General features: G+C 42.2%; 1 protein-coding gene across 2 annotated transcripts; it reads left to right on the plus strand.

The window, feature by feature from the left end:
- The first annotated feature begins 11,883 nt into the window (after positions 1-11,883).
- Positions 11,884-26,381, plus strand: Dusp11 (dual specificity phosphatase 11). 2 transcript variants are annotated; one of them, XM_059258061.1, is made up of 9 exons: positions 11,884-12,140; positions 14,377-14,452; positions 14,994-15,125; positions 20,138-20,261; positions 21,447-21,507; positions 23,082-23,128; positions 23,554-23,629; positions 23,850-24,029; positions 25,925-26,381. In XM_059258061.1, exons 1-9 carry the CDS (start codon positions 12,040-12,042, stop codon positions 26,118-26,120), a joined length of 993 nt encoding a protein of 330 aa, XP_059114044.1. In that variant the 5' UTR covers positions 11,884-12,039; the 3' UTR covers positions 26,121-26,381. The 2 variants fall into 2 exon arrangements, with proteins under 2 accessions (XP_059114044.1, XP_059114045.1); XM_059258062.1 differs by lacking the exon at positions 11,884-12,140 and adding an exon at positions 13,161-13,295.
- Positions 26,382-26,826: the final 445 nt, after the last annotated feature.

A 26,826-nucleotide genomic window follows, 5' to 3' on the forward strand; every position in this document is an offset into this window, starting at 1 on the left:
AAAAGCATTGTATGTGCGTTTGAGGTGTGGGAAGATAGTTAAATGTATATGTAAATATAAAAGAATTTTTACAAACCATATTCATAGGATAATTGTTGACTTTCTGGGGTCTGATACACTCAGTATAAATCTGAAACAAAAGGCCAATCAGATTTCTGCTGCTCCCATGAGAAGTGAGCATACTTACAATCCTCTCTTCTGTGTTTCTCTCCTTCCAGATGAGGGCAGCATAGTAGGGATGGATTTAATATGAGAGACGGGGCTTGAGGAAATGTGTGGGTGGAATGGGGTTGTAGGAGAGGATAGAGCATGTACCCTGGGATGTCAGCTGATTTAAAGGTTTACGATATGGGCTCCATGTCACCATGGACATGTCCAACAGGATGCTGTAATGTCTGTGGTTGTGACTCCTTGTGAGAAGAGAGATCTAGTGGGGCAGGCAGAAGTGCCCAACCAAAATAAGGACACATGAAATATGTGTCATTGCATAAACATTATAATATTGAGTCTTAAACCCAGCCTAAGACTTCCATTAAATAATTTTAAAAAATTTATTTTACCATTTTTAAAATAAAAATAAAATCACACTATTTTCATACTCCTTTTCTCTCTCTTACCATTTGAATTCTTTCACTCCCTCTCAAATTCATGGCCCCTTCTTATTTATAATTGATATTTATCAAACAAAAATTGCATAAATGTATGCCAACAATGTGCCGAGTCTGCTCAGTAATGCTTGCATGTGTATGTTTTCAGGTCTGAAAACTAGATATTGGATAGTTGGTTATGGGGCTCATCTCCTGGAAAGACCAATTATTCCTCTCTCAGGAATGTTTAGTTGCCTATAGCTTGGGATGAGTCCCCGTGAGGTTTCCCCCATTCACACTAACATATCCAACGGCATTGTCCTTGTGTAGATCTTTTCTAGGCAGCCATATTGTTGTGGTTTCTTGGGTCCATGTTCCACACCATTTCTAGGAGACACTAGCCCTGCGCCTATTAGGATAAATATGGAGAATATAGTCAGGAATTACAATGGTTTAGTAAAGTGACAATAATAGGTTCTGCCATAAGATCCATGACTGCAGTAGCCATAGTAATTGACTAGTATTCCAGTAACAAATAGGCAGTATATCCCCCTCGGTTGAACAAGCCTTATCATGCAGACCAGAATCTGCCATACATGAGTGCCAGTGTTGCACCCTTTGGGACACACTGCCATATGGGTCATTTTGTGGTTAATGGGTTAATCACTGTTGAATGCTTCTGGTCCTTGGCAGTTACTATAGCACCTGCCAGGATTAAGAAAGCTAGTCCTTGTGGAGAAGGTTTTAGTGTGACATCAGCCCAAATTCTCTAACGACTCATGTCCCAAGACATTGGCATTTTCAGAAATAGGGCCTTACCTTCAATTTCTGGGAAGTGACCAAGGGAAGCAGCTCTTTTATAATATTTAAAGGACCAGACTTAATATTATACATCCCAGGGGCTCAGGAGAGAGAACTACGAAGGGCGAGGATTATTTTTGGGAAATAGAATCTCAGCACACCAAGCTGTATAGTTCACTTGCTTTTATTCCTCTGGGATAACATCCTATTTACACAGTTTCAGTTCTGTTTTTGTGCCTAGCTCCTTTCTCGCCTGATTTCTGTCTGTATTTATCTACTGTTTCCTCTAAGTTCTATCTTAATTCTCTCGTCTTAATTCTGCCTCATCTAGGTCCTTTTCATCTCATTCTTATCCAGCTAGTACTTTCCCATCTGACCCTTCCACATCTTCCATCTCGTCCACACGTTCTCTCTGGTCAAAATCCTCTTTATTCCTCTCCATTTTCCGTCTCTAAGTTCTCTCCAAGTCTCTCAGGAATCCAGTTATAAACCCAAGCAATAGCAATCTCCTGGTCGAGAAGGTCACCAGGCTTGAATTCTGTGGGGTCATAAAAGTAGGTAAGAATTTCCTCAGGCAGTGACCACCAGGCTTTCTTTTACAATCCAAAATGGGAGTGGTAAAAGAGAAAGTCAACTGAGTGCTAATGACCGGTTAGTATATGAAAAGGGGAATCTATGTGCTCAGTCTATATTCCGAGAAGTGGTTAGGTAAGAAGTTAGGGGTCAAAAACAACGTGACCATCTCATTAGATGCTCAAAATGCCTTTGACAAAATCCAACACCCCTTCATGATAAAGGTCTTAGAGAGATCAGGAGTACAAGGAACATTCCTAAACATAATAAAGGCAATTTACAGCAAGCCAACAGCCACCATCAAATTAAACAGAGAAACTCAAAGCAATTCCACTAAAATCAGGAACAAGACAAGGCTGTCCACTCTCCCCATATTTATTCAATATAGTACTTGAAGTTCTAGCTAGAGCAATAAGACAACAAAAGGAGATCAAAGGGATACAAATTGGAAAAGAAGAAGTTAAACTTTCACTATTTGCAGATGATATGATAGTATACATAAGGGACCCCAAAAATTCTACCAGGGAACTCCTACAGCTGATAAACTCCTTCAGTAAAGTGGCGGGCTACAAGATCAACTCAAAAAAATCAGTAGCCCTCTTATACACAAATGATAAAAGGACTGAGAAAGAAGTCAGAGAAACATCACCCTTTACAATAGCCACAAATAATATAAAATACCTTGGGATAACACTAACTAAACAAGTGAAGGACCTTTTTGATAAGAACTTTAAATCTCTAAAGAAAGAAATTGAAGAAAATATCAGAAAATGGAAGGATCTCCCATGCTCATGGATAGGTAGGATTAACATAGTAAAAATGGCAATCTTACCAAAAGCAATCTACAGATTCAATGCAATCCCCATCAAAATCCCAACACAATTCTTCACAGACTTGGAAAGAAAAATACTCAACTTCATATGGAAAAACAAAAGACACAGGATAGCTAAAAAAAAAATCCTGTATAATAAAGCAGCCTCTGGAGACATCACCATCCCTGACCTAAAACTCTACTATAATGCTATAGTAATAAAAACAGCTTGGTACTGGTATAAAAACCGACATACAGACCAATGGAATCAAATTGAAGACCCTGACATTAATCCACGCACCTATGAACACCTGATATTTGACAAAGAAGCCAAAACTATACAATGTAAAAAAGAAAGTATCTTCAACAAATGGTGCTGGCATAACTGGATGTCAATATGTAAAAGATTACAAATAGATCCAGATCTGTCACCATGCACAAAACTCAAGTCCAAGTAGATCAAAGACCTCAACATAAATCCAGTTACACTAAACTTAATAGAAGAGAAAGTAGGAAGTACACTTGAACGCATTGGCACAGTAGATCACTTCCTAAATATAACACCAGCAGCACAAACACTGAGCACAACAATTAATAAATGGGACCTCTTGAAACTGAGAAGCTTTTGTAGGGCAAAAGACACGGTCAATAAGACAAAAAACAGCCAACAGAATGGGAAAAGACCTTTACCAACCCCACATCTGACAGAGGACTGATCTCCAAAGTATATAAAGAACTCAAGAAACTAGACATCAAAATACTGAACAATCCAATTAAAAAATGGGCTAAAGAGCTAAACAGAGAATTCTCAAAAGAAGAATCACAAATGGCTGAAAGACATTTAAAGAAATGCTCAACATCCTAAATCATCAGAGAAATGCAAATCAAAACGACTCTGAGATACCACCTTACTCCTGTCAGAATGGCTATAATCAAAAACACTAATGACAGTCTATGTTGGAGAGGATGCGGAGCAAAGGGAACACTCCTCCACTCTTGGTGGGAATGCAAACTTGTACAACCACTGTGGAAATCAGTATGGCAGTTTCTCACAAAATTGGGAATCAATCTATCTCAAGACCCAGCCATACCACTCTTGGGCATATACCCAAGGAATGCTCAATCATACCACAAAGAAACATGCTCAACTATGTTCATAGCAGCACTATTTGTAATAGCCAGAACCTGAAAACAACCTAGATGCCCGTCAACCGAAGAACGGATTAAGAAAATGTGGTTCATATACACAATGGAGTACTACTTAGCAGAGAAAAACAATGACAGCATGAAATTTTCAGGCAACTGGATGGAACTACAAAATATCATCTTGAGTGAGGTAACCCAAACCCAGAAGGACAAACATGGTATGTACTCACTCATAAGTGGATTCTAGATATAAAGCAAAGAACAATCAGACTGCAACCTATGGTGATATTTTATTTGTATTAAAATGTTATTTGTATGTTAATAAATAAAGTTGCCCGGGGTCAGAGCTATTAGCAAGCCATAGGAAAGCAGGGCAGTGGTGGCATACGCTTGTAATCCCAGCACTTGGTAGGCAGAGCTAGGTAAGTCTCTGTGTGTTCAGGGATACAGCCAGTATTGGATACATGTGCCTTTAATCTCAATACCAACCACAGAAAACCTGGAGGTCTATACAGACAGGCCATGACGAGGCGGTCATGTGGTTGGGTTTACAACCAATGAGAAGGCAGAACAGAAACTCTATATAAAGACTTTAACACAGGAAGTAGCTCTGGTTCGGAGAGGTAGGACCACTGCAGGAGGAAGGGTAAGGTTTTAGCTCTTAGCTCTGACCTCTTGGCTTTCTTCTTTGCATTGGTTCTGTGTTTCTTATTTAATAAGACGGTTGGTTACATCTACAGCAACCCACAGAACCAGGGAGGCTATATGGCAGGGGGGACCCTAAGATGACTTTGGCTTAGAATAAATTTTGGTTTTACTCAAAATAAATAAATAAATAAATAAATAAATAAATAAATAAAAAGTTAGGGGTCTATAAAGTTAGTAAGGCTGTAAGAAAGGAGGGTCTGAGCTAAATTGTGTAAAGCTATTACTTAAGGTCCATCTGACCTAGGCGGTGTCTCCTTGCGGAATTTGCCTTAAATCAGGAGTCTAGCATGTGGTGATCTGGACTTTTATTTGTTAGTTCTAGAATGTGGCTAAGGGAGATATCTGATTCCAGTGCTGAAAGGGGAGAAACGGTTGGGCTGGGGGAAAGGAAGTCTTTCCTGAGGCTGTTCTCTAAATACCTTGAATGTGTATGTCCAGAGAGTGACCAGTCCACACTGATCACTTCTTAGGGACTTAGCACTTCTTAGGAAAAAATCAACTGGGAAAACTATGAAGGCACACATGATTTTCATAACAGAAGACAGCTGATATATATAACAAGCCAAATAATACCAAAAGCTCCTTGGAATTTGGCTTCCTCTGAAGGAATTTCTTGATCCCTTCAAGTAGTGGCTTTGCCATAACCAGCTGAGTTCTTATATTTTCCTGCAGTCCGCAGCAAGCAGCATTACCTTATTTTGTTTTGGAAGTCTCCTAAACTCCCATACATACCAGCAATCCAAGAGAGTTTTCTCATGCCAGGGTCTTTGTGTTTGAGGGTTTGGCTTGGGGGTCTTTGGTTTCAGGATACATTTTTGTCTTTTGGGGGGACTTGGTTTGTTCGGGGATTGTAGCAACAGGATTTGATCCCTGACTCCTAAGATTTAGAGTGTGTCCTGGTCTTCTATGGGTTCGTATTTTAACAGGGCTCTTTCCTATCAGCCTTTGTCCTGGGGTTCTCTCATTTAGGTTTCTTCCAGGTTCCTTTGATTTCAGGTTTAGTCAGGTGTAGTTTTGTGTTAGCTTTGAGCCCATACTTAAAATACACATGTTTAGTGGTAGGACCAACATGTAAGTCACCAAGGATCCCTGATGGTGTTTCTCACCTTTTGTTTTTGTTTTTGTTTTTGTTTTTTTCGAGACAAGGTTTCTCTGTGTAGCTTTGGTTCCTGTCCTGGATCTCGCTCTGTAGACCAGGCTGGCCTTGAACTCACAGAGATCCACCTGGCTCTGCCTCCCAAGTGCTGGGATTAAAGGTGTGCCCGGCTCTCACCATTTTTTGAACCCCCAATTTGATCCATCAAAGGTGAATGAATAAGCAATGATATAAAATCTTGGTTAAGGTGACCCAATTATCTTTAGGAAAGATGATGCCATCCCTGGAAAGGCGTTTCTGTTTCTAACTCACTGACGTTTAAACACCCTTCCATCTGATGCTGTCCCAAGTGTATTGCATTCAGAGTCTTCTAGCTTCTTTCCAGGAGTGGAAGCAGAAGGTTTAGATCTCCTTAGAATGTCACGTGATAGTTACTCCAAGAGCCAGCGAAATGTAAGATCCATGGCCTTTCTTTTCATACAGTCTGATGGACCCTCATATCTCTGAAGGGAAAGGATGTGTGCATGGGGAACAGAGTGAATCAGACCTGACTGGGAAGGGGGAGCCCTGTGACCATGGATGTCCATCTGTAAGTAAGGGACATTGATGGACAAGACAGTCAAAGCCATAGGATGTTTTCCACAGAAATCCTGCTAAGTCCCTGGGGCAATGGGAAGAATGTACATTTACCAAAGACCACAGGAAGGGAGGCAGAGGTGTATGTGGCTGGATAGTAAACATGCCAACAAGTCTGCCACCTAAACTTCACAAGATCATCAGGGACAAGTCTAGAGTTGCAACATGTCAGCCTCTAGTTCCTCTAATTGAAGGAGCACAGCACAGTTTACTGTTCCTTTAACATGAATCTGGACCTGACTGTGTTTAGGCTCCATGCATGGACTTTCACTGGGAGTGCATTCATCCTCATGTGCATTCATCCACACAGAACCTTTGTTCCGTCTCTGCCTTGCAACCAATCTTCAGCAACTCTCTGGAAATTGATGCTAATCTGATTCTGGAGCTGGAAGGTGTAGTGGGTAGCAGCTCCTCCCATTAGGAAATTTTATCACAGTGATTTCATGACTAGGGAAGCACTCCTCCCTACTTGGATCTTTTCTTTAGTTTTCTTTGGTATCTCCAGCTTAAAGATATAAAGCATGGACAGAGGTGCAGTGATCTGCAGGATGAGGTCTGAGAATTCAGATATGTGTTGTATACATGGACACACCAGGTGAGAAAGAGATGTGCTGGCTACCCACACTTGCTGTTTGTCAATGACCGCCACAGCCTGGTCTTTACATCTTCAATCCAAAGTCTGAAAACCTTTTGTTAGAAGTATAGGGAAAGGGTCAAAATGAGCATTCCAGGATAAACCATGGTTGCAGATGAACCTCATGTTTATTGAATACTATATACACAACGCTAGGGCATGAAATGCACAATAAAGAATAATATAAGACTACATGGTGCCAGGTGGTGGTGGCGCATGCCTTTAATCCCAGCACTCGGGAGGCAGAGGCAGGTGAATCTCTGTGAGTTTGAGGCCAGCCTGGTCTACAAAGCATCTACAAATCTAGTTCCAGGAAAGGTGCAAAGCTACACAGAGAAACCCTGTCTCAAAAACAAACAAACAAACAAACAAAAAAGACTACATGGCTTCAGAACTGTTTTATATACAGAAGATGATGGCAGAGGTTTATAGAAATCACTGTATAATTCCATCTTCCTTTAGGTAGACCCTGGTGAGAGTTTAAGGAATCCTCAGTAACTACTTCTAGACAGTGAACATGCCAAAAACATGCCTTCAGAGGAGGGCCTTCAAGGATTCCCATTACCGGTTAGTATTAAAATTATGTCTGTACTTGTGCTCCATCACATTCTTAACCCAATGGGTTACTTGATGTTTCTAATCAGGTCAGGTTGAGGACCAAGGTCAATAGGGAGTGGAAAGGGAACCTGGGATGTCAGGCTAAGAGGGTTTGGACCACAGTCTTGTGAGGCTTGTGAGGTTTATGAGGCTGATGTTACATAGCAGACCACTAATGCTGGTTGTTGTGATGGTTCCAATTGCCTGTGAGGTCTTGGTGTTGGCTAAGTCACACATGAGATCATCTTGTCCTGGGTCTCTTGTAGACAAGATAGTGGCTGGACAAATAACGACACTTGAGTGCAGCCCACACACCCATCATGGCAAAGTCTGCCCAGGTTGCTTCTCTGGTGTAACTCAGACATCATGAAGGCCATGTTTTGTGGTCCTGGGTCCTCCTAGTTAAGCTTATTTCTTGAGTTTGATGAAGTTAATTTTGACCCAGGTTTCTTGGTAAGTTAGCCCCCAGCTCACACTGGTATTGATTGGCTGGCAGGATCCCATTGAGGTCACTTCATGGTCTTTTCCCTTATGTCATTCTGCAGACCACCATCCCATGGTGTTAAAATGTGTCCAGCCTTCCTGGAGTCATATGTTCTGTAGGTCACACCTGAGATCAAAGTACTATCCTTGATCTGTTGTAGTCCTGATAAAACCTGGGCACAGGGATTCCTGGGTGTGGCCCACATACCCTCTATCCCAATGTATACCTGTGTTATTTAACATTCAAATGTGACCCAGATGGTCATGAAGGCTGTGAGGTAGTCTTGACTCCCTAATTTAAGCATGGTTGCCTGAGCTGGGTAAAAGGTGTGTGTAGTCTATACATCTTAAAGGTAATATGTGGAAATTCAGTGATTAAACCACGAATGCTTTTGTTAGTACAGTGGGTCCATTCTTGTTGGAGGGTTTCTTGTGGGCTAACTCACACATCAACTTCTCCTGTATTGTTTGGAGTCCAGACAGCATGTGGTCAGACTTGAAATGTGGGTGTGGTCCACATGCTCCTAAGCACAAGGTCTACCCATAATGGCTGATGGTCATTTGTGGCTCAGACACAGGCAAGGATGTCCTTTGGTCCTGGCTCCCCTGTATTGTTCATGGAGCCTGGTTTGGAAGTGTGGCCCAAACACACTTGAGGTTCTTGGTGGTCAAACAGCCCCCAGCTTCCATTGATACCCTACAAAATAAACTGGCATGAAGGTAATGCCTGGTGGTCAGACCAGGTCAGGGGCATGGCTATGTCCATTTCCTAGGTGTTGCCTGCCAGTAAGCCTGTCACAGAAGCTGTGTCTAGGCCCCTAAGCCTGTCATGGCTGCTGTGTGGTCAAGCTATTTTGAGGACCTCCTCCCTCCTTCAATAAACAGCATTCGGCATAAAAAAACAAAAGTCAAGTTACAAGGCAGTAACCAGACTTCATGGGAGAGTCCATGACAGCCAGCCAGACCTCCTCCAAGAATATAGAAAGCATTCAACACTGTAAAACTCTGTAACAATGCAGGCTTTTTTTCTTTTGTTCTTTCTCTGTTGTAGAATATTATTTTAAGGTGTGATACTGTGTCTGTCTAAAACACCTGATGGTCTATATAAAGAACTGAATGGCCAAAAAAAAAGAAATTTTGCATCTGTGTTAATTATTAGGTCTAAATTTTCTTGGGTCAGTTTAGGGTGAGTTTGTTCTCACCAAAGTATGTGCATTTAGGCAAATCTGAAGTAAAAGACCAGTTTGGCTTTTGTATTCCTGATAAACTTGTCACATTTGTGCATTAGTCTGCCTATAGGCATTTGTTTTGTTTGTTCTTTGGGCCACGTATCAAAACATTTTTTCATAAGTTCTGAACAGGCACTTCATAATTTAATGTCAATGTGGAATGTATCTACATATGTTTGCAAACTTCACTCTTCTAACTTGTAGCTTTTCTTTTCCAGCAATTTACTAATAACGTTGACCCTTTTTTGTTTTTTTTGGGGGGGGGAAGAAAAGGGTTTATTTCACTTATACCTAAACATCACAATCCATCATCAAAGGCAGGAACCTGGAGATGGGAATGAAGCAGAAGCCATGGAGGAGTTGTACTTACTGGCTTGCTTCTCATATCTTGCTCAGTCAAGTTTCTTATATCATCCAGGACCACTACCCACCATAAACTGGGCCCTTCCATATCAATGATCATCAAGAAAATGTCATACAGGCTTGCCTACAGATCTATATTAGGAAGGCATTTTCTCAACTAAGATTCCTTCTTCCCAGATATGGCCAGGTTTGTGTCAAGTTGACAAAAACCAACCAGTACCCCTCTGAGCTCTCCAGCCCCAGGAGCCTCGTTCTTACTCCTAGTTGGATATTTTCAACTACTCATGTCAAATATGAAGGTACATAAGGCTTTCAGGTACTACCCTCTTTTCTTTTGGTGGTTCTATGTCCCTGGCTCTACTAGAATTCTTCTAGTCCATTCCTGTTTTAAGAATGGAATTTCTGAAATGCGTTGACCCGTCTTTCTTTCTTTCTTTCTTTCTTTCTTTCTTTCTTTCTTTCTTTCTTTCTTTCTTTCTTTCTTTTTCTTTCTTTCTTTCTTTTTAAAAGATTTACTTACTTACTTACTTACTTACTTACTTACTTACTTACTTACTTATTATGTATACAGTGTTGTTTGTATGTATGTCTGCACACCAGAAGAGGGCACCAGATCTCATTACAGATGGTTGGGAGCCACCATGTGGTTGCTGGGAATTCAACTCGGGACCCCTGGAAGAGCAGTCAGTGCTCTTAACCTCTGAGTCATCTCTCCAGCCCAACCCGTGTTTCAATTGTGAGAGAGTTTTCAGAATTATATAGATGTGTTTAAAATTGCTTAGAATATGACTTTCCCGAAAATGTCATAGCTAATGTTCTTTTGCCCATTTATTTACTCATTCTTTCAATAACTCTGACTTTTTGTCAGCTTACTCAGATCTACAATTATCATGAATATTATTAACAGTGAATACAAGCTACATTCAGAAATTTCAAACCAAAAGCTAAAACTTATTTTCAAATTCGCTATCATAAATTTCTACAGTCTAACCTGGGACTTAGTTCTCTGCCCTGACTGCAGATGTCCTGTACCTCGTCTTCCACTTGCAGAATTCAGATATTTCCCAGCAGACACAGGTCTTTATGCCTGACATTGTGTGGGAATTTTGGACTTGAGCTCCTCTTTTATCTCTGGATTATTTTTGGTGTTTGCTAAAATATAAAGTCATGGTGTCCACAGCTATTGTGACATCTGGCATGTGATACCAGTAAAATTGGCTGTGGATGGAAAATGGGCTGAGACCATTTTTGGCAACTGGAAAGTATTGGTGGTTTTTTGTTTGTTTGTTTGTTTGTTTTGTTTTTTAAAGTGTTCGCATGTGCTTCCTTCATTCCAGTAATTCCTTGTCTAGGAATTTAGATATAGTATACACCTACAGGGACGTTCACACCACAGCGTTTTCTGTAACAGAAGATCAAAAACACAACGCAGGGCTGGAGAGATGGCTCAGCGGTTAAGAGCACTGTCTGTTCTTCCAGAGGTCCTGAGTTCAATTCCCAGCAACCACATGGTGGCTCCCAACCATCTGTAATGAGATCTGGTGCCCTCTTCTGGCCTGCAGTCATACATGCTGTATACATAATAAATAAATCTTAAAAAAAAAAAAACACACACACACACACAACGCAAACATACAAGAACTCCAATCAGGCTAAGGTGTCCCATACTCTTAATTCTAGAACTGAAGAGGTAGGAGCAGGTCTACCTCTGCGATTTCAAGGCCAGATTACTCTACAAAGCAAGTTCAAGATCAGAGAGCGATACATAGTGAGACCTCGCCTTAAAACAAACAAAACTCCAAACAGGCGGAGGTGTTTCAGTTTGGGTACTTTTAATTATGTCGATTATAATCCATTAAATGTCCTGTGCCGTTTAAAACAAGAAAGAACATAAATATATATTTAAATAAGGAGAAATACATTGTATAAAACCTTTGGTGTATTTCTTTTCGACGGAAAAAGGACACACCTGTGTGAGAAAGTCAAGAATACCATAAACGATATACGAAGTGTAAACGACTGCCAGCGTCGCGAAGACCGAAGAACGCAGGGGTGAGGGCGGGCGTGCTGGACTCTCCGTTCTCTGGCCAGGGCCGTTCTGCCGGTGCAGGTAACAATGCGCGTACGTGCGATAACCGGCCTCCGGCTACAGACGGCGCTGTTGGAACCCAGGGCTGGCAGACGAAAACCACCGTCCGCGCGTCGTCTGACGTCATCACGGCGGGCCACGACGCACGCCATCCAGCGAGGCATCGGACACAGCGCTTTCTTGCGCGGGCGCCGTGGATCCCGCGGCGTCTCCTGGCGGCCTTGAGGTCGCCACGCTGGCCGCTCTGGCCCGCCTGGCGTTGGGTGGGCGGCAGGTGTGCGCCCACATGAGCCAGCGGCATTATGGCCGCAATGGTCGTGGTCGGGGCCGGGACTTCGCCGGCCGTGCCCCACCCAAGAAGAAGGTCAAAAACCTCATTCCGGAAAGGTAAGGCGCTGTGGTTTCGGGCTGGGTCGTCCCGGCTGCCGTGGCGGCCTCGCTCCCTTCCGCCTCCCAGAGTCCTCCGCGTGGAACCTCCCCAACCCCCGCGTTCTAGGGTCTCAGGGCTGCCCCGACAGGGCTCGCTCTGTGGGGCGCCGGCCAGCGCGGAAGTGCGCTTTGGGGCGCGGCTGCCGGCCTTGGGTAGTCCCTTGAGCCCTGGGAGCCGCAGTCTACAGACTGTTTAGGCGCTGTGTGAGGGAGCCGGTCCGAGCTGAAGACACCCTGCCCTCAGGACCAGCTGGAGAGGCTCTGTCACTTCCAGGACTCTGGGGGCGGAGGTGTCATTTGAGGGAGTTTTCCCTGCCTGTGCCGGTGGTTAGATTTACGATTTTGTTCACAGATGCTGTGAACGCTTTACTTCTTGCGACGGCCTGCTTCCTTCCCAGATTTCAAAAGTCGGTTGTTTTCTTTTCTTTTTCTTTCTTTTTTGTTTTTTTTTTTTTTGGTTTTTCGAGACAGGGTTTCTCTGTGTAGCTTTGCGCCTTTCCTGGATCTCGCTCTGTAGCCCAGGCTGGCCTCGAATGTAGAGAGATCCACCTGCCTCTGCTTCCCGAGTGTTGGGATTAAAGGCGTGCGCCACCACTGCCGGCCGGTTTTCTTTCCACAAATAAGGAATAGCTGAAGACAGGCTTGGCCAGACTGGCCTCTCCTCTTCCTAGAATTCAACAAATCTTTTGTTTTATCTCCACAAATAAACAATACCTAAAACCCAGGATGGACAGACCGTCCTCTCCCCATTCCCAGACTTCAATAAACACTTCATCTCCACATAGAGCAGTACCTAAAATCTAGAATGTACATAATGCCCTCTCTACCTTCCTAGATTTTAGTAAGCGCTTCCTTTTTTCTCCTGATTTTTTTTTTTGTTTTTTTTTTGTTTTTCGAGATAGGGTTTCTCTGTGTAGCTTTGGAGCCTGTCCTGGAACTCTGTAGCCCAGGCTGGCCTCGAACTCACAGAGATCCGCCTGCCTCTGCCTCCTGAGTGCTGGGATTGAAGGCTTGTGCCACCACCGCCCGGCTCTCCTGAATATTTTTAAAGTCTGTCAGCTTTCCTCCATCGTCACCCCGGTGCAGAACTTGCTTGAGTGTTCCAGAAGACAGGTGTCCATTTATCTACTCTCATTTCCTTCTAATCCGTTCTTAGCATACTTTAATATAGTCAGTTATTTAAACTGAATATCGAGTAGTAATTGGGAGACAGCTCATAGATGTAAGGTAAAGCTTGATTTTAAAAATAAAACATCAACTCTGTCATGGCCTGTCACAGTAGGCTCCACTGTTCTGGGGTCCTCTGTGTCTCCAGCCCGGTCTCTTTCCACTCAGTCCTCACTTTCTGATCTTCATGTATACTGAATGAACCCTGCTTAGCTGTAATTCATGGACATAAACTACCTCAGCTCTCACTCTCCACGCTGACCCCTAGCGTGACTGAAGTTCAGGCTGTCTACTCCTATAAGAACTGATGTCACTTGTGTGGAAACTGAGAACACTGTGCAGTCCAAGTATTGTGTTTGAGCCCTTTCAGCCAGAGTGTAGGTATTCATTACTCCTTGCAGTTTTTAATATTTTTAGTTACCATGCAAAATATGAGTCTCATTATGACATTTTTATACATGTATGTCATTATACTTTGCTCATACTCACCCCCATGAATACACCTTCCCCTTTCTCCTGCCCACATTTTGCCAGTTTCTTTCTTCCCCTAAGTAATTCACCACTTTTTTCATGTCTCATATGTATGTATGTATGTATATACATTATATATTTAAAACTAGATTCCGCATAGGAGGGAAAGCACACGCTATTTGCTCTCCTTCCCCTTTTCTGCCTCTTGTTGCCCCCCCTTCAACCCCCATCCTCTGACACAGCCCCCCCTCTGCCTTCATGTCTGATACATTGCCTTGGTATCTGATGCTAGGCTGGTTTATTAGGGGTATGAAAGCTCTGGCCATTTTGGTTTTAGGTATTTCCTGTTTTGTGTTGTCTTGCATTTATTTTCAAGATGGGGAAACAGAAGAAGAAAGTGCAGGTTGTTATTTGTGGAAAATGAACAGGTTGAGTGACAAAAGGCAGAGCAGAGTAAAGGGGCATTTTGTGTGTTCTAGGTGCCTGGTTATCTTGGAGCCTTGTTCTGTTGGGAGGCAAGGCTGACATTCAGTCTAACAAATACTGTGTGTCACAGGTGGAAAGACTATCTCCCAGTTGGACAGCGGATGCCTGGGACTCGGTTCATTGCTTTCAAAGTTCCTTTGCAAAAGGTAAAAGTTAATTCAGTATTTTTTCAGAAATCTAAATTCCCCATGGAGAACATGGAGAGCCCCACTGGCTCTCAGCCTGGTTGCTCTCTATTTTCCTGTTTTATGTCACTTTACTAACCTGAAATAAGATTCACAGATCAGTAGAATATCTCAGTTTAAGGAAAAGACAGTATAATTCCCTAGCTATAATATGAAGACTAATTATAACTTCGTTGCATTTTGTGTCCATCTGACTAAACTGGATAGTTGAGTATTGACTGTGTTGATAAGCTGGTTATTCTACTTTTGTTTTTCCCTTACCTAGTTAATGTTGACTAGGACATTCCAAAGTGATTCAGGCGGGGACATCAAACAGACACAGAAATATGTGTTCAAAGTGGCTCTTTTTTCCCCACCACCGGAAGCGAGGCTGTTAGGAGCTTCCCGAGGAGCGGACTGCCCTTTGCTTCTCATCCGTGCTCATCTCTTGGGGCTGGAGTAAATACAGAATGTGGTGCAGGACTTTAAGCAGCTTTGCTCTCTCTACCTCACCCTCTGACAGAAATTTGAAGCAAAGCTTATGCCAGAAGAATGCTTCTCTCCTTTGGATCTTTTTCATAAAATTCACGAACAAAATGAAGAACTTGGATTGATAATTGATTTAACATATACTCAGCGCTATTATAAAGCAGAGGTAAGTAGAACCTCTAAATAAAAAAAAAAAAAAAAGAATTCATAGTAATTTCATAGTTTCTGTCCTGTGCTTATGGGAAGTAACAATTTTAAGGAAAAGCAAATAGTTTCCCTAATTTCATGTTGAAATGAGATTGGAGGCCGGGCATGGTAGTAAATGACTACAATCTCAGGCTTAGGAGTCCAAGGCAGGAGGATCACAAGCTCAAGGCCAGTTTGGACTATATAATTAAGTCTTAACAACAACAACACACACACTAGATTGGAGACATGAATTGAACTATAATATGTAGTGGTTATTACCTAAGTCTCTTTCCTTAGCAAAAGCTCTGTAACCACTGAACATTAATTCCCCCTTTTCCTATACTCCTGACCCCTAGTAACCTCTTACCTGGTTTATTATATGAATTTCCCAGTATTAGTATCTCATACAAGTAGCAAATGTAATATATATTCAAATTTTTAAATTTAATTTAAATATTAATTCCATCATTTCCCTCCTCCTTCCTTTAACCCCTCTCAACCCCCCTTTTCAAATTCATAGCCTCTTACTCTTTCTTTTTTGCTATATGTATATACAAATAAATATACAAATGTAGCCTGCTGAGTCCATCTAGTCTTGCTTCTGTGTATGTTTTTAGGGCTGACCACTTTAGGATGCTTATATCTGAAGACGACTTCTCCCTCTCCCAGCAGTTCTTAACTGCCTGTAGCTCTTCCTCTAGGGCAGGCCCTCTGCAGTGTCTCCCATCCCTGTTGGCATGTCCACTGGTATTACTGTTCAGATCTTGTGTAAGCACCCACATTGTTGAATATTCATGGGTGGAGCCTTCCCTATAGCATGTATAAAATGTAATCTTGTAGCTGACATCCTGGTCTTTGGGGCTCTTAGAATCTTTCTGCCTCCCTCTTCTGAGTGTTCTTTCTCTGAGCCTTAAGATGTAAGGGCTGTGTTTTAGATGTATCAGTTGGGGCTGAGCAGCTCAGTCTGTTGTTGTCTGTATTTTTGACTAGTTGTGGCTTTTTTTTTTTTTAATAATCTGTGTGCTGCAGGAGGAAAAAAAGTACCTTTGTGTGAGTTATACTTATCTGTGGAGAAATTTTTTTGTTTGTTTTTTCGAGACAGGGTTTCTCTGTGTGATAGCTCTGGGCTGTCCTGGAACTTGATTTGTAGACCAGGCTGGCCTTGAACTCACACAGATCCGCCTGCCTCTGCCTCCCGAGTGCTGGGATTAAAGGCATGCGCCTTTTTTTAAGATTTATTTTTATTTATTTGTATGAATGTTTTTGCCTGCTTGTATATATGTGCACTGCAGACATACCTGGTGCTTGTGGAGGCCAAAAGTTGGCATTACATCCCCTATAACTGGCATTACAGATGGTTGTGAACTGCTATGTGGATGCTGGGAATTGAACCTGAGTCTTCTGCAAGAGCAGCCAGTGCTCTTAACTATTGAACCATCTCTCCAGCCCCAGTATCATGTAATACTTGTCTTTTTGTGCCTGAATTATTTCACTAATTATGTCTCCGATGTTTATTGAAGCACATACCAGAATCTTTTCTGGCTCAATATTTAAGTTATGTGTATATGCTATATTTCATGGTGGCTCCTATTTCACCCCATTCTGCCTTCCTTATCCTCCACTTTGTATGTGTGTGTGTCTGTGTGTCTATGTCTGTGTCTGTGTGTGTGTTGGGGTGGGGGGAGTGTTCTTTGTTTTGTTTTTTCATGAGAAAGAGTCTCACTCTGTGGCCCTTACTGGCCTAAAATTCATTATGTATACCAGGCTGGTTCCAACCCACAAAGATCCGCCTACTCTTGCCTCCCATGTGCTGGTATTAAGTGTGTGCATTATCATGCCCAGCATGTTCTGTCTTATTTTAAAGGAGCTCTAAACATTATAGAATTTATCTCTACATTTCTGGTATGCATGATATGTAAAATACAATACTTTTTCCTTCATATAAGTTCTTTGATGTCAGATTTGTAATCTGATAGCCCCTAAATGTCATAAAAATTGTCATTTTGAAGTTGGTTGTCATAAAGATTGCTGTCCATGTCTTTCACTTTCTGTTTGTCTCTCTCTTGAATTCTGTGCTTTGAGAGATCCAGCCAGCCTGTACTCTCTAAATGTTAGCGGTGTGCCTTCAAGTGCTGGTCGAGTCCATTGTTCTCTGCCAGTGGGCTAGCACAACCAGGTTCAGGATTGCTTTCCTTTCTCCTTCTGTTCCCCTAACCCTGGGGATTTCCTTTCCTTTCCCACTTCCTTCCTTCTCTTCCTTCCTGTTTTCTTTTGGGTTTGGTATTTAAAGCAGAGTCTTAATATGTAGCCCTGCTGACCTAATGGTCTTCCTGCCTCAGTCTCTCTCATGCTGGAATTACAGATGTACAGTACTGTACCTGCCTTGGTTCTTTTTTTTTTTTTAATTTAAATTTGAGATAGCGTCTCATATAGGCAGGGCTGTCCTCAGTTGCTGAGGATGCCCTTGAACTCCTGATCCTCCTGCCTCTACCTCCCAAGTGCTGTGATTACAGGCATGAACCACCACAGCCAGATTGATTTCCTTTTCTAAACAGTCTTTAGCTGTTTTAATGTGTTTGTGTGCTGTACCATATTCATGCTGGAACCTACAGAAGTTAAAAAAGGGTGTCAGATCCACTGGAACTGGAGTTACAGATGGCTGGAGTGGCTACATGAGTTTGGGGAACTGAACCCTCATTCTCTCTCCCTTTTTTTTTTTTAAAGATTTATTTATTTATTATGTATACAGTATTCAGCCTGCGTCCCTGCAGGCCTGAAGAGGGCACCAGATCTCATTACAGGTAGTTGTGAGCCACCATGTGGTTGCTGGGAATTGAACTCAGGACCTCTAGGAAGAGCAGTCGGTGCTCTTAACCTCTGAGCCATCTCTCCAGCTCCCCCTCATTCTCTCAAGAGCAGGAAAGGCTCTTAACTGTGAGCCTTATTTTTCTTTTTAACATGACAGTTTCCAGTGTATCTATATATTTTGAGATGGGTTCTTGCTACATTGCCCAGGCTGATCTTGAACTCCTGTGTTCAAGTGGTTCTTCTGCCTAGCCTGTTGGGACACAAGGACTACAAGGGTGTGCCACCATGCCTGACATAAGACATTTTCATAGATGGTCATGCGTCCTTCCATTAGGGGGCATATAATGAGTGGTTGTCTCTTATGGTATTAGTAATTGTTGATGACTGATCTGTTAATTCCTTTGAAGCTTCAAAAAGTTGATTTTCCTTTTTCTTTTTTCTTTTTTGAGACAGGCTCTTGCTGTGTAGCCCAGGCTGACTTCAAACTCAAGATTTTCCTGCCTCAGCCTCCCAGGGTCTAGGATTACAGGTGTATGCCACCATACCAGGCTATTCAAGGTGAATCTTATCATTCATGTTTCATTTAATGAAGTTTCTGCTTGTTTATTTACTGAGTGATGTCAACAGGATTCTTTCCTCTAGGTAACACCTTTAAAGTAATACCTTGGGTCCCTAATACCTGCCAATAGTGACTAGTGAGAGTTTAATTAAGTTTTTCTCTCATTACAAACTCTCCTGCAGTTGCTTTTTCCAGTCGGAGCACAGTTGGAGGGCCTCTCTTCAGATAGTTGGAGCTTCTCAGTTTGGCTCCTAAAACCTTTTTTGAAAAATATTCTTGAGAATTTCATACATGTATAATTTGTATTTTGATCATAACGACCCAAATACCACAGCCAATTGCTCCTGGTTTGCACTCATAATGTCATGTCCTCTTCTTTTTATGTGTATTGCCCATTTTTTTGTTTGTTCAACACATGCTTGAAGGTGCCTGTGGGTGGTAGAAGGGATTAGAGCCCCTGCAGCTGGATTACAGGTTGTGAGCTGCCTGATGTGGATGCTGGGAATTGAACCCAGGTCCTTGGCAAGAGCAGCAAGTGCTCTTCAGCTCTTTCCCTCAGTCATTTCTCTACCCTACCCCGATACCACATTTTTAAAAGCAACTCACTGAGTTCAAAATTAGTGCTGCCCAAGTGCACGTGGGTGTGAAGCCATCTTCTGGAAAATGGCCAACTACCCAGGGCCGCACCTCTGAAGAAGAAAACTGATTCTCCCTTTCCAGGTAGCTCTCAGCTGCCAAAGCTTCTCAGCTAGATTAAACCATTTCTTAGTCCTAATCTTTTGACATGTCCTGATCATCTCTGATCACTTTGCATGAAAGAGTTCTGGGCTCATCTTAACTGTTTCCTGCCCCACCTGACTCAGCCTTTGCAGAAAGCTTTGTTTTCTTTCAGACATGTGAGTGTCAGGTAGATTCATTGCTAATAGACTGACATTGTTGTGAAGCTTTTCTTGTGGACAGAGCTAGGAACTCTGTGTATAAAAATTATGATAACACTTTCCACTTAAACCCAGAGTTATGTATTTTTCACCTAACCTCTCTTTTTTCCCTAAGATGTGTGTGTGTGTGTGTGTGTGTGTGTCTGTATGTCTGCTTGTCTGTGTCTACCACTTGCGTGCAGGTACCTGCTGAGAAGAGGGCTCCGGATCCTCTGGAGCAGGAGTTACAGGCTGTTGTGAGCCATTAGGCGTGGGTGCTGAGAACTGAATGAACTACGTCCTGGAAGAGCAGCCGGCACTCTTAAGCACTGAGCCATCTCTCCAGCCCCTCACCTGCCCTTTTCTTTCTCGTGTCCACAGCTCCTTTTGCACAGCTCATTACTACTTTGTGAAGGCACAGAAAGGTGAAATAATTAGATAGAACTGTCCACATAATTTTTAGTCACACCATATATACCCTCATTCACGTGGAATTTGGTGTGTTTTGTATACCTAGTCACTGTCCTACAGTTTGAATGAAAATCAAGTGCTATTTCCTGGTTGAAACAGCTTTGTAAGAAGTGACTCTTTAGTCAGAATTGCTGTCATAGTAAGCTTATTATTATCAGTTTATTTTCATGCTCAAACATTTTATTATATACCTACAAATGAAATAATGTACATTTTCTTTGTTTTGCTTTGTAGGATTTGCCAGAAACTATTTCTTATATAAAAATTCTTACAGTTGGCCATCAGGTACCCAGTAATGACACTATTTTTAAGTTCAAGTGTGCAGTTAAAGAGTTTTTAAAGAAAAATAAAGACAATGGTGAGTCCTTGTGGTTTCTTTTTCTTTTCTGTCTGAACTCTGTTGTACATTTTGAATAGGTTTAAGACTCTTAAAATCTTTTTTATTTTAGTTATGTGTGTGTGCTTGTAGCTACATGCATATAAATGTGGGTACTCACAGAGTCCAGGGGCCTCAGATTCCCTCCATCTGAGTTATGGGCAGTTGTGAGCCATCCGACATGGTTGCTGGAAAACTGAATTAGGCCCTCTTCAAGGGCAGATGTGCTGTCAAGGACTGAGCCATCTCTCCAGAGCAGTTTCCAAACTTTTGACATTGTTAATATTCTGATAGTAGGTCTGTTGTCTCTGAAAATGGCAGCTGTTAGTAATAAAGTGTTTTCCCTCTTGTTGGCCACACAGAAACAACTTGAGTGAGAAATGTGTAATATGATGGAAGTGTTTCCCTTTTCCTGTGGTTAAGGGGTGAGATGTAGAAGATTAAGAATATCAGGGTCTGCGAGTTACATAAAGAGACAACCAGAGTCAACGGTTAGGAGCGAGTCACCTAGGAGAACAGCACAAATAGGCCAGTAGACTCTCCTCTTTGCCACACATACTTGAGGTGTTTCTGCTGGTTTTCCATTCTGAGTACACTTGTGGTTGTTACTATTATCAAAAGTGAAGGTGGGCTGAGGTCTGCAGCTTATTTGCTGAGCACTTGCCTGGCTTACATAAGCCCAGTTTCAAATTTCAGTGTTGCACACACACAAACACATTCTGGTTTCCTCTCCATGGTAAGACAAATGGCCTTGTCTGCTGCAGCTTTAACCCAATGGCTGCCTCTACAGTTTGCATCATTGTATCTAAGCAGTACTTGCAAAGTTTCCACAACAATGAATTTTTCGTAGGTGATTCTTTTTTTTTTTTTTGGTTTTTCGAGACAGGGTTTCTCTGTGTAGCTTTGTGCCTTTCCTAGAACTCACTTGGTAGCCCAGGCTGGCCTCGAACTCACAGAGATCCGCCTGGCTCTGCCTCCCGAGTGCTGGGATTAAAGGCGTGCGCCACCACCGCCCGGCTTAGGTGATTCTTGATAACATGTTTTAAAGCCACTTTTCAACATAGCAGTAATATTTCACTAATTGTGTTAGTCTGCAGAAAATTGTCTTTAACTTATTTTTGGTGGATCTTGTTTCCTTTACTCAATTCTGCATTTCCTGTTTTATAGACAAACTTATTGGTGTCCATTGCACCCATGGCTTAAACAGGACTGGCTACCTCATTTGCAGGTGAGTTGTCAACCCAAAAGCCAAATAGTGTTTGGTGTGTTTGTCTGGTTACAGTGGTAATGTAAGCTTACATAGAAATGGGTGAATTAGAGAGCAGTGTTGTCTCCACCTAGAGACTGCCACCAGCAATACCATTGTAGACTTCACAGATGCAGATAGAAGTACATCTGTGTGGCTTCAAGTACAGTAGACGTGCAGATTTACAATCTAATAGGTGGTAGGTATCTTCCTATGGAAGTATTTGGAAACCTTATGTTTTAAAGGTTATACTGGTTTTTTTGTTTGTTTGTTTGTTTTTTTTTTGCATACTGATGAACATGCAAGTCAGAAGTTTGGGGTATGATAAACTATTAGAGTGGTATGAGCATCTTTGGATCCATATGCCACTGACTCAGCAATAACCTCACTTGACATGCAGATGCTGAAATAGGATGCAGTCTGATGGCCCTTAAGAAATTGCTGTGCTGTGCTGTGCTGCTTGTCCATTCAGAAAATCCTGAGGTCTGGTTTGTGTGAGCAGTGTGGGTGCTGGTAAAGAGATTTAACTTGCCTCTGAAGAAATAAGGAAAATTATAATAATAATAGTAAAAAAAAAAAGAATATAGAACTCTCACTGTCAAGTACTGAGGGAGACAGGAACATGGTACCGTGATAGGGAGGCTCTGACCTATCTCATCACGAAGACAGTATATTCCCATGGACAGTTTGAGAGACTCTGAGTGTTGAACTAGTACTAGCTGAGTAGGGACACTGAAGAGACTGGACATAAGGCTCAGCCGAGACCCTCCAGTAGGATAGCATATACTTCGCTGCGGGGTGGGCAGTGCAGTAAGTGTGCCATAGAAGTGGAGCTGCAGGGGCAGGCGGGAGCGTTAGGCCATGCAAAGCCGTGTTTGGGTCTGTTTGGTTTTTCTTGTTGTTGAACTTTTTTTGGGTTTGTTGAAACCATCTATTTTTGCTGAGTAAAGAATGCTATAGAGAAGTAGAGGCAAGGAGCCATTAGGTTTTTGTATGAATTGAAGTGTAATGGTCACTTAGACCAGGATGGTGAGGGCATTCTGGTGGAAGGCTGTGGTCATCACTGTCAGGACCCTGGTGGTAGATTGAAGGTGAAGATGAGGGAAAAGTGGGTGACAGTGATGGTAGCCCCTGTTTCTGACCTGTACAGTTGGTTACCCAGTATTTTTAGCTGTGTTACTATTTTTCCCAGTTGCTTTATATGTCGTTGGTTCCTAATGAATACACAGTCATATTAAGGAAGCCTCCTGGTTTTTAGTTCACAAAGCATTTTGAAGAAAATGACTACAGAATCTGCCTTTTAATATTTGCCAGTTTGGTCATGTTATTAGTTATATTATTATATTAATATAAGACCTTTATTAATAGATTTCTAAAGTTGGTCAGTCTTGGGATAGTCGTTTTCTATGGTCATGGCATGTTATTCTGTAACTGTTGGATTAGATATGTAGTATTTTCTTAGGATTTATATCTCTCCACGTGTAAGTGGAGACCTGTTTTGATTTTTGTTTTTCTTTTCGTATATTTAAGTGACCCAAATTATGTTGTTTTGTTAGATATTTGATTGATGTAGAAGGCATGAGGCCAGATGATGCAATTGAATGTAAGTATTGGGGGGTCACTATTTTTCCTTCCTATGAAAGCTAAAGGTGGAAGTGTAGAGCCACTTTTCAAGTTTTGGAAAAAAAAAAATTCATATGATCCAATAGAAGATGCCAAAAAGGAAGTGAAGAGAGATAAGGAAGGAAAGCTACGTCTTGGGGCTGGGGATGTGGCTCCATGGGAGAGCACTTGCTCAGCCTGCGTGCAACCCTGAGTTTGATCTCCAGGACCAAAAGAAAGAAAGAAAAATAATAGTACTATAAGGTCGTCTTTTGCCAAAAGCTGTGAAGGAACATATCTGCAAGTGATATGTGAGATGTAACCACCTAATGATTAGTCAGTGAATATGAGCTGCGGTTTGCTTTCTCTGGGTAAGATTTCTTTTTGTGCAGCTATTTCTAACAGTTATCCTCATCCACTCCGCAGTATTCAACAGGTGCCGGGGGCACTGCATAGAACGGCAGAACTACATTGAAAACCTGCAGAACCGTCGGGTCAGAAAGTAAGTCTTCTTCCATTTTGCTAAGTGAGATTTGTGGTTAGGGAAGCCTTTTTTGTGTAATTCAAGTAGCACATTACCCTGGCATCTTGCTCACTTGCTGAGCAAAACCCAAACAAATAGGAGTGGGGGAGTTGAGATCCTGTGTTCACACACCAAAGTACACAGTGAACTGGCCACTGGAACTGGAATCTGGTGACACTGTGGGATACTTCTCTTTTAGGAACCGGAATGTTAGCACATCTAGGTCATGTGGTCTTGAAGACTCAGCACATCTTATGGAACACATCCACAGCACTAACAAGCCTGTGAACCAAGGACCTCGGAACAACTGGCCTGGTGGCCATCCACCACCTCCCCGGCATTTTCATACCCAGACCCAGAACTCACAGCAGTCATTCAGGTACCTGGGCTTCCCCCTTTCTTAGAACTGAGATGGAGGCTACTTCAGACCAGGGAAGTACATCGTATCTCACTTGGGAAATGGGAAATGAAAAAGTCTCAATTCAGTTAAAATAGTCTAGTAGGATTCTCCAGAGAAATGGAAGAGAAGAAAGGAGAGAGGAAGAGAAGGAAGAAGGGAGAGCGAGTAAGTAGGTAGATGAGAGGGGGCCTTCACTGGGGTGATTGGCATGTGTGACTGGAGGTTGAGAAGCCCCTCAACAAGCCCTCTGTAAGCTGTAGACCCAGGGTTGCCAGTAGGGTGGCTCAGACCCGGGGAACATGGTAATTCTCTGTAGGAGTCCTAAGTGGTCCTGAGGAGCCTTGGGGGAGAGGTGGAAGGGCAGGGGAGGGTAAATTTGCCTTTCCTCCCTCGGCCTTTGTAATTGTACTGTAATCCCAGCCAGGAGGCTGGTGCCTGCCCACATGGAAGGCAGATCCTCCTTACTCAGTCTGCTCTTCCTGTATCAGTCTTTCTCAGAAACACCCTTGTTGACCGATAGAAAAATAATGCCTCACTAGAGCTGTAGCTTCTTTATGCTAGTCAAGATGCTACCTAAAATAACTGGTACAGCTTAGAAGATACTTTTAGCTATTAATTTAGTTGTGTTTTTTATGAGCACTTGAGGGTCATGACTGTCAGGCTGGATTTGAACTTGTCTCCTTACTCTGCCATTCACACTGTGTGCAATCTTGGGTGAGACCACATCTCTAATTTCCATTCTTTGAGGTGGAGATTTTAAAATACATAATAACTATTGTTGTTCCCTGCTACATCTGTTAAAGCAAGTTGGTACGTTGTTAGACTTTCAAAAAAGATGCTGCTGTTGACACTGAGAGTGGGAGTAACTGGTTTGAATCAGTTTTAGTGGCCATAAAGATGCTCATACCTGGTCAATTTCATGCTGAGACTCTCTACTTCTTAAATCATACTGTCCCATACAGAGCTAGGTGCTCTGCATACAGTAGTATATATTATAAGATGCTAATCCCCCAAATAATGATGATAGGAAAACTGGTAGTAGCCTGTGATTCTAAGAGTGGGGATACAGCTAAGTAACCATAACCATACTGTGACATATTATAAAGCCACTGAAATTAAAGTTTGTTTATAATAGTAAAAAATAGTAGACTCAGGTTTGATTCTCAGCACCCACATGGCTGCTTACAACTTCCTGTAACAACAGTCAGAAGGATGAGAAGGGATAGAGACCAAAGAAACATCTGATTAAATTTGACTAAGTAGGAGAGGGAAAGGCAGGAGGGAAGGAGAGAGGGAGGGAGGGAGAGAGGGAGGGGGGCGGGAAGGAGAGAGGAGGAGGAGAAGGAGAGAGAGAGAGAGAGAGAGAGAGAGAGAGAGAGAGAGAGAGAGAGAGAGAGAGTGAGAGTGTGTATGTGTGTGTGTGTGTGTGTGTGTGTGTGTGTGAGAGAGAGAAGGTAACCTCCACTATCCCCTTCACACTCCCACCTTGTCTGAGATAGAGCCTCCTTAGTTCCACTGCACATGCTAGGCCAGCTGTCCTCAACTTCCAGGGATCCTCCTGTCTGCCCCCATCTGGTCATAGAGATTGCAGACACATGCTACTGTGTCTCAGCTTTCTATGGGTTCTGGGCATCCAGCCCCAAGTCCTTACACTTGTGCAGCAAGAACTTTACTCCCTGGGCCATCTCCCCACTTCTAGCTCCATTCTATAAAAAAATGAAGAGAAAGATAAGTGATTATCTGCCCAGGTCACCCAGGTAGGAAAGAGTAAAACCAGAATATCTCTTATTTTATAAAGCTTATTATATGTTAATCTTTTTTGTGTTTTTTTTTAATGTTAATCTTGATAATGATTTATTACTTCTTGTTTTAAGAAAATTTTCACAAAACCAGAGTGTTTACCAGAGAGGCCTTGTCCCTCCTCCTGGTCCACCTGGAGAGGACTATTCACAAAGAAGATTCTTCTGGAACGTGAAGCCAAACAGCAGTCAAGCAAGCCAGAGTAAGAAGTGGACTTCTGGTGGTTACCAGAGACCTTTCTACCCAGCCTCCTGGGGATGGACCCAGTGAAGCCCACCTGGCTGGGCTCTTCTAGGGCCGCCTGAGATCAGAGCTGGACAGAAGACAGCTGGATGGATTTTAATAAAATCAGGTCAAAAGAATTAAACAAATTTTTAAACATTTTTTAACTTTTTATAATCTTTTATTATTCCTTTATGTATATTAAGTTTAAAGATGAATTGCATTGGTGATCAGTCCAGAACACTTCTCATTACAGGCTCAGCTTTTCTCAAAGATTTCTGAATGGATAAACTATTATGAACTTGCCAATTTTTTAATTGCCTTTTATTTTCTCTGTATATTTCCTCTGCCCATGCTTATAATATTTATGTGTAGGTCTAAAGATTCATAGTGTTTTACCATGTTCTTTTACTAACACAGTCTTCAAGGGTATCTTTTTTCCCTAACTGTTAAAAGTTTCTGCTAAAAGTCTAGCCAGTAGACAATTTCTTTGGCACGTACTCTCTTTACTTGTGGGACCCTGGTCAGTGGTCTTTCCTTGGTGGTCAGTGTTGGAATGTGACCAGCTTCTTACTCAACTGCCAGGTTAGCCATCTAACCCAGAGAAGTGTACATTTTAAGGGACTGATTGATTGTTAAGTTGCACAAAAGGAAACTAACCCATAACCAGAGTGCTGGTTAAATAACCATTTCTCTGACAGGGTAACTGCCACCAACAGGGTAGAACTGTCCAGAAGGCTTGAAAACCTCTGTA

The sequence above is a fragment of the Peromyscus eremicus genome, chromosome 3 (assembly GCF_949786415.1).
Source record: "Peromyscus eremicus chromosome 3, PerEre_H2_v1, whole genome shotgun sequence".
Lineage (NCBI taxonomy): Eukaryota > Metazoa > Chordata > Mammalia > Rodentia > Cricetidae > Peromyscus > Peromyscus eremicus.

Bases quoted from the DNA above. Each gene is read 5' to 3' on its own strand.
- Dusp11 (XM_059258061.1), top strand. From the start codon at position 12,040: ATGAGCCAGCGGCATTATGGCCGCAATGGTCGTGGTCGGGGCCGGGAC. The intron at 15,126-20,137 runs GTAAGTAGAACC...TTTGCTTTGTAG, and splicing joins AGCGCTATTATAAAGCAGAG to GATTTGCCAGAAACTATTTC. The intron at 24,030-25,924 runs GTACCTGGGCTT...TCTTGTTTTAAG, and splicing joins AACTCACAGCAGTCATTCAG to AAAATTTTCACAAAACCAGA.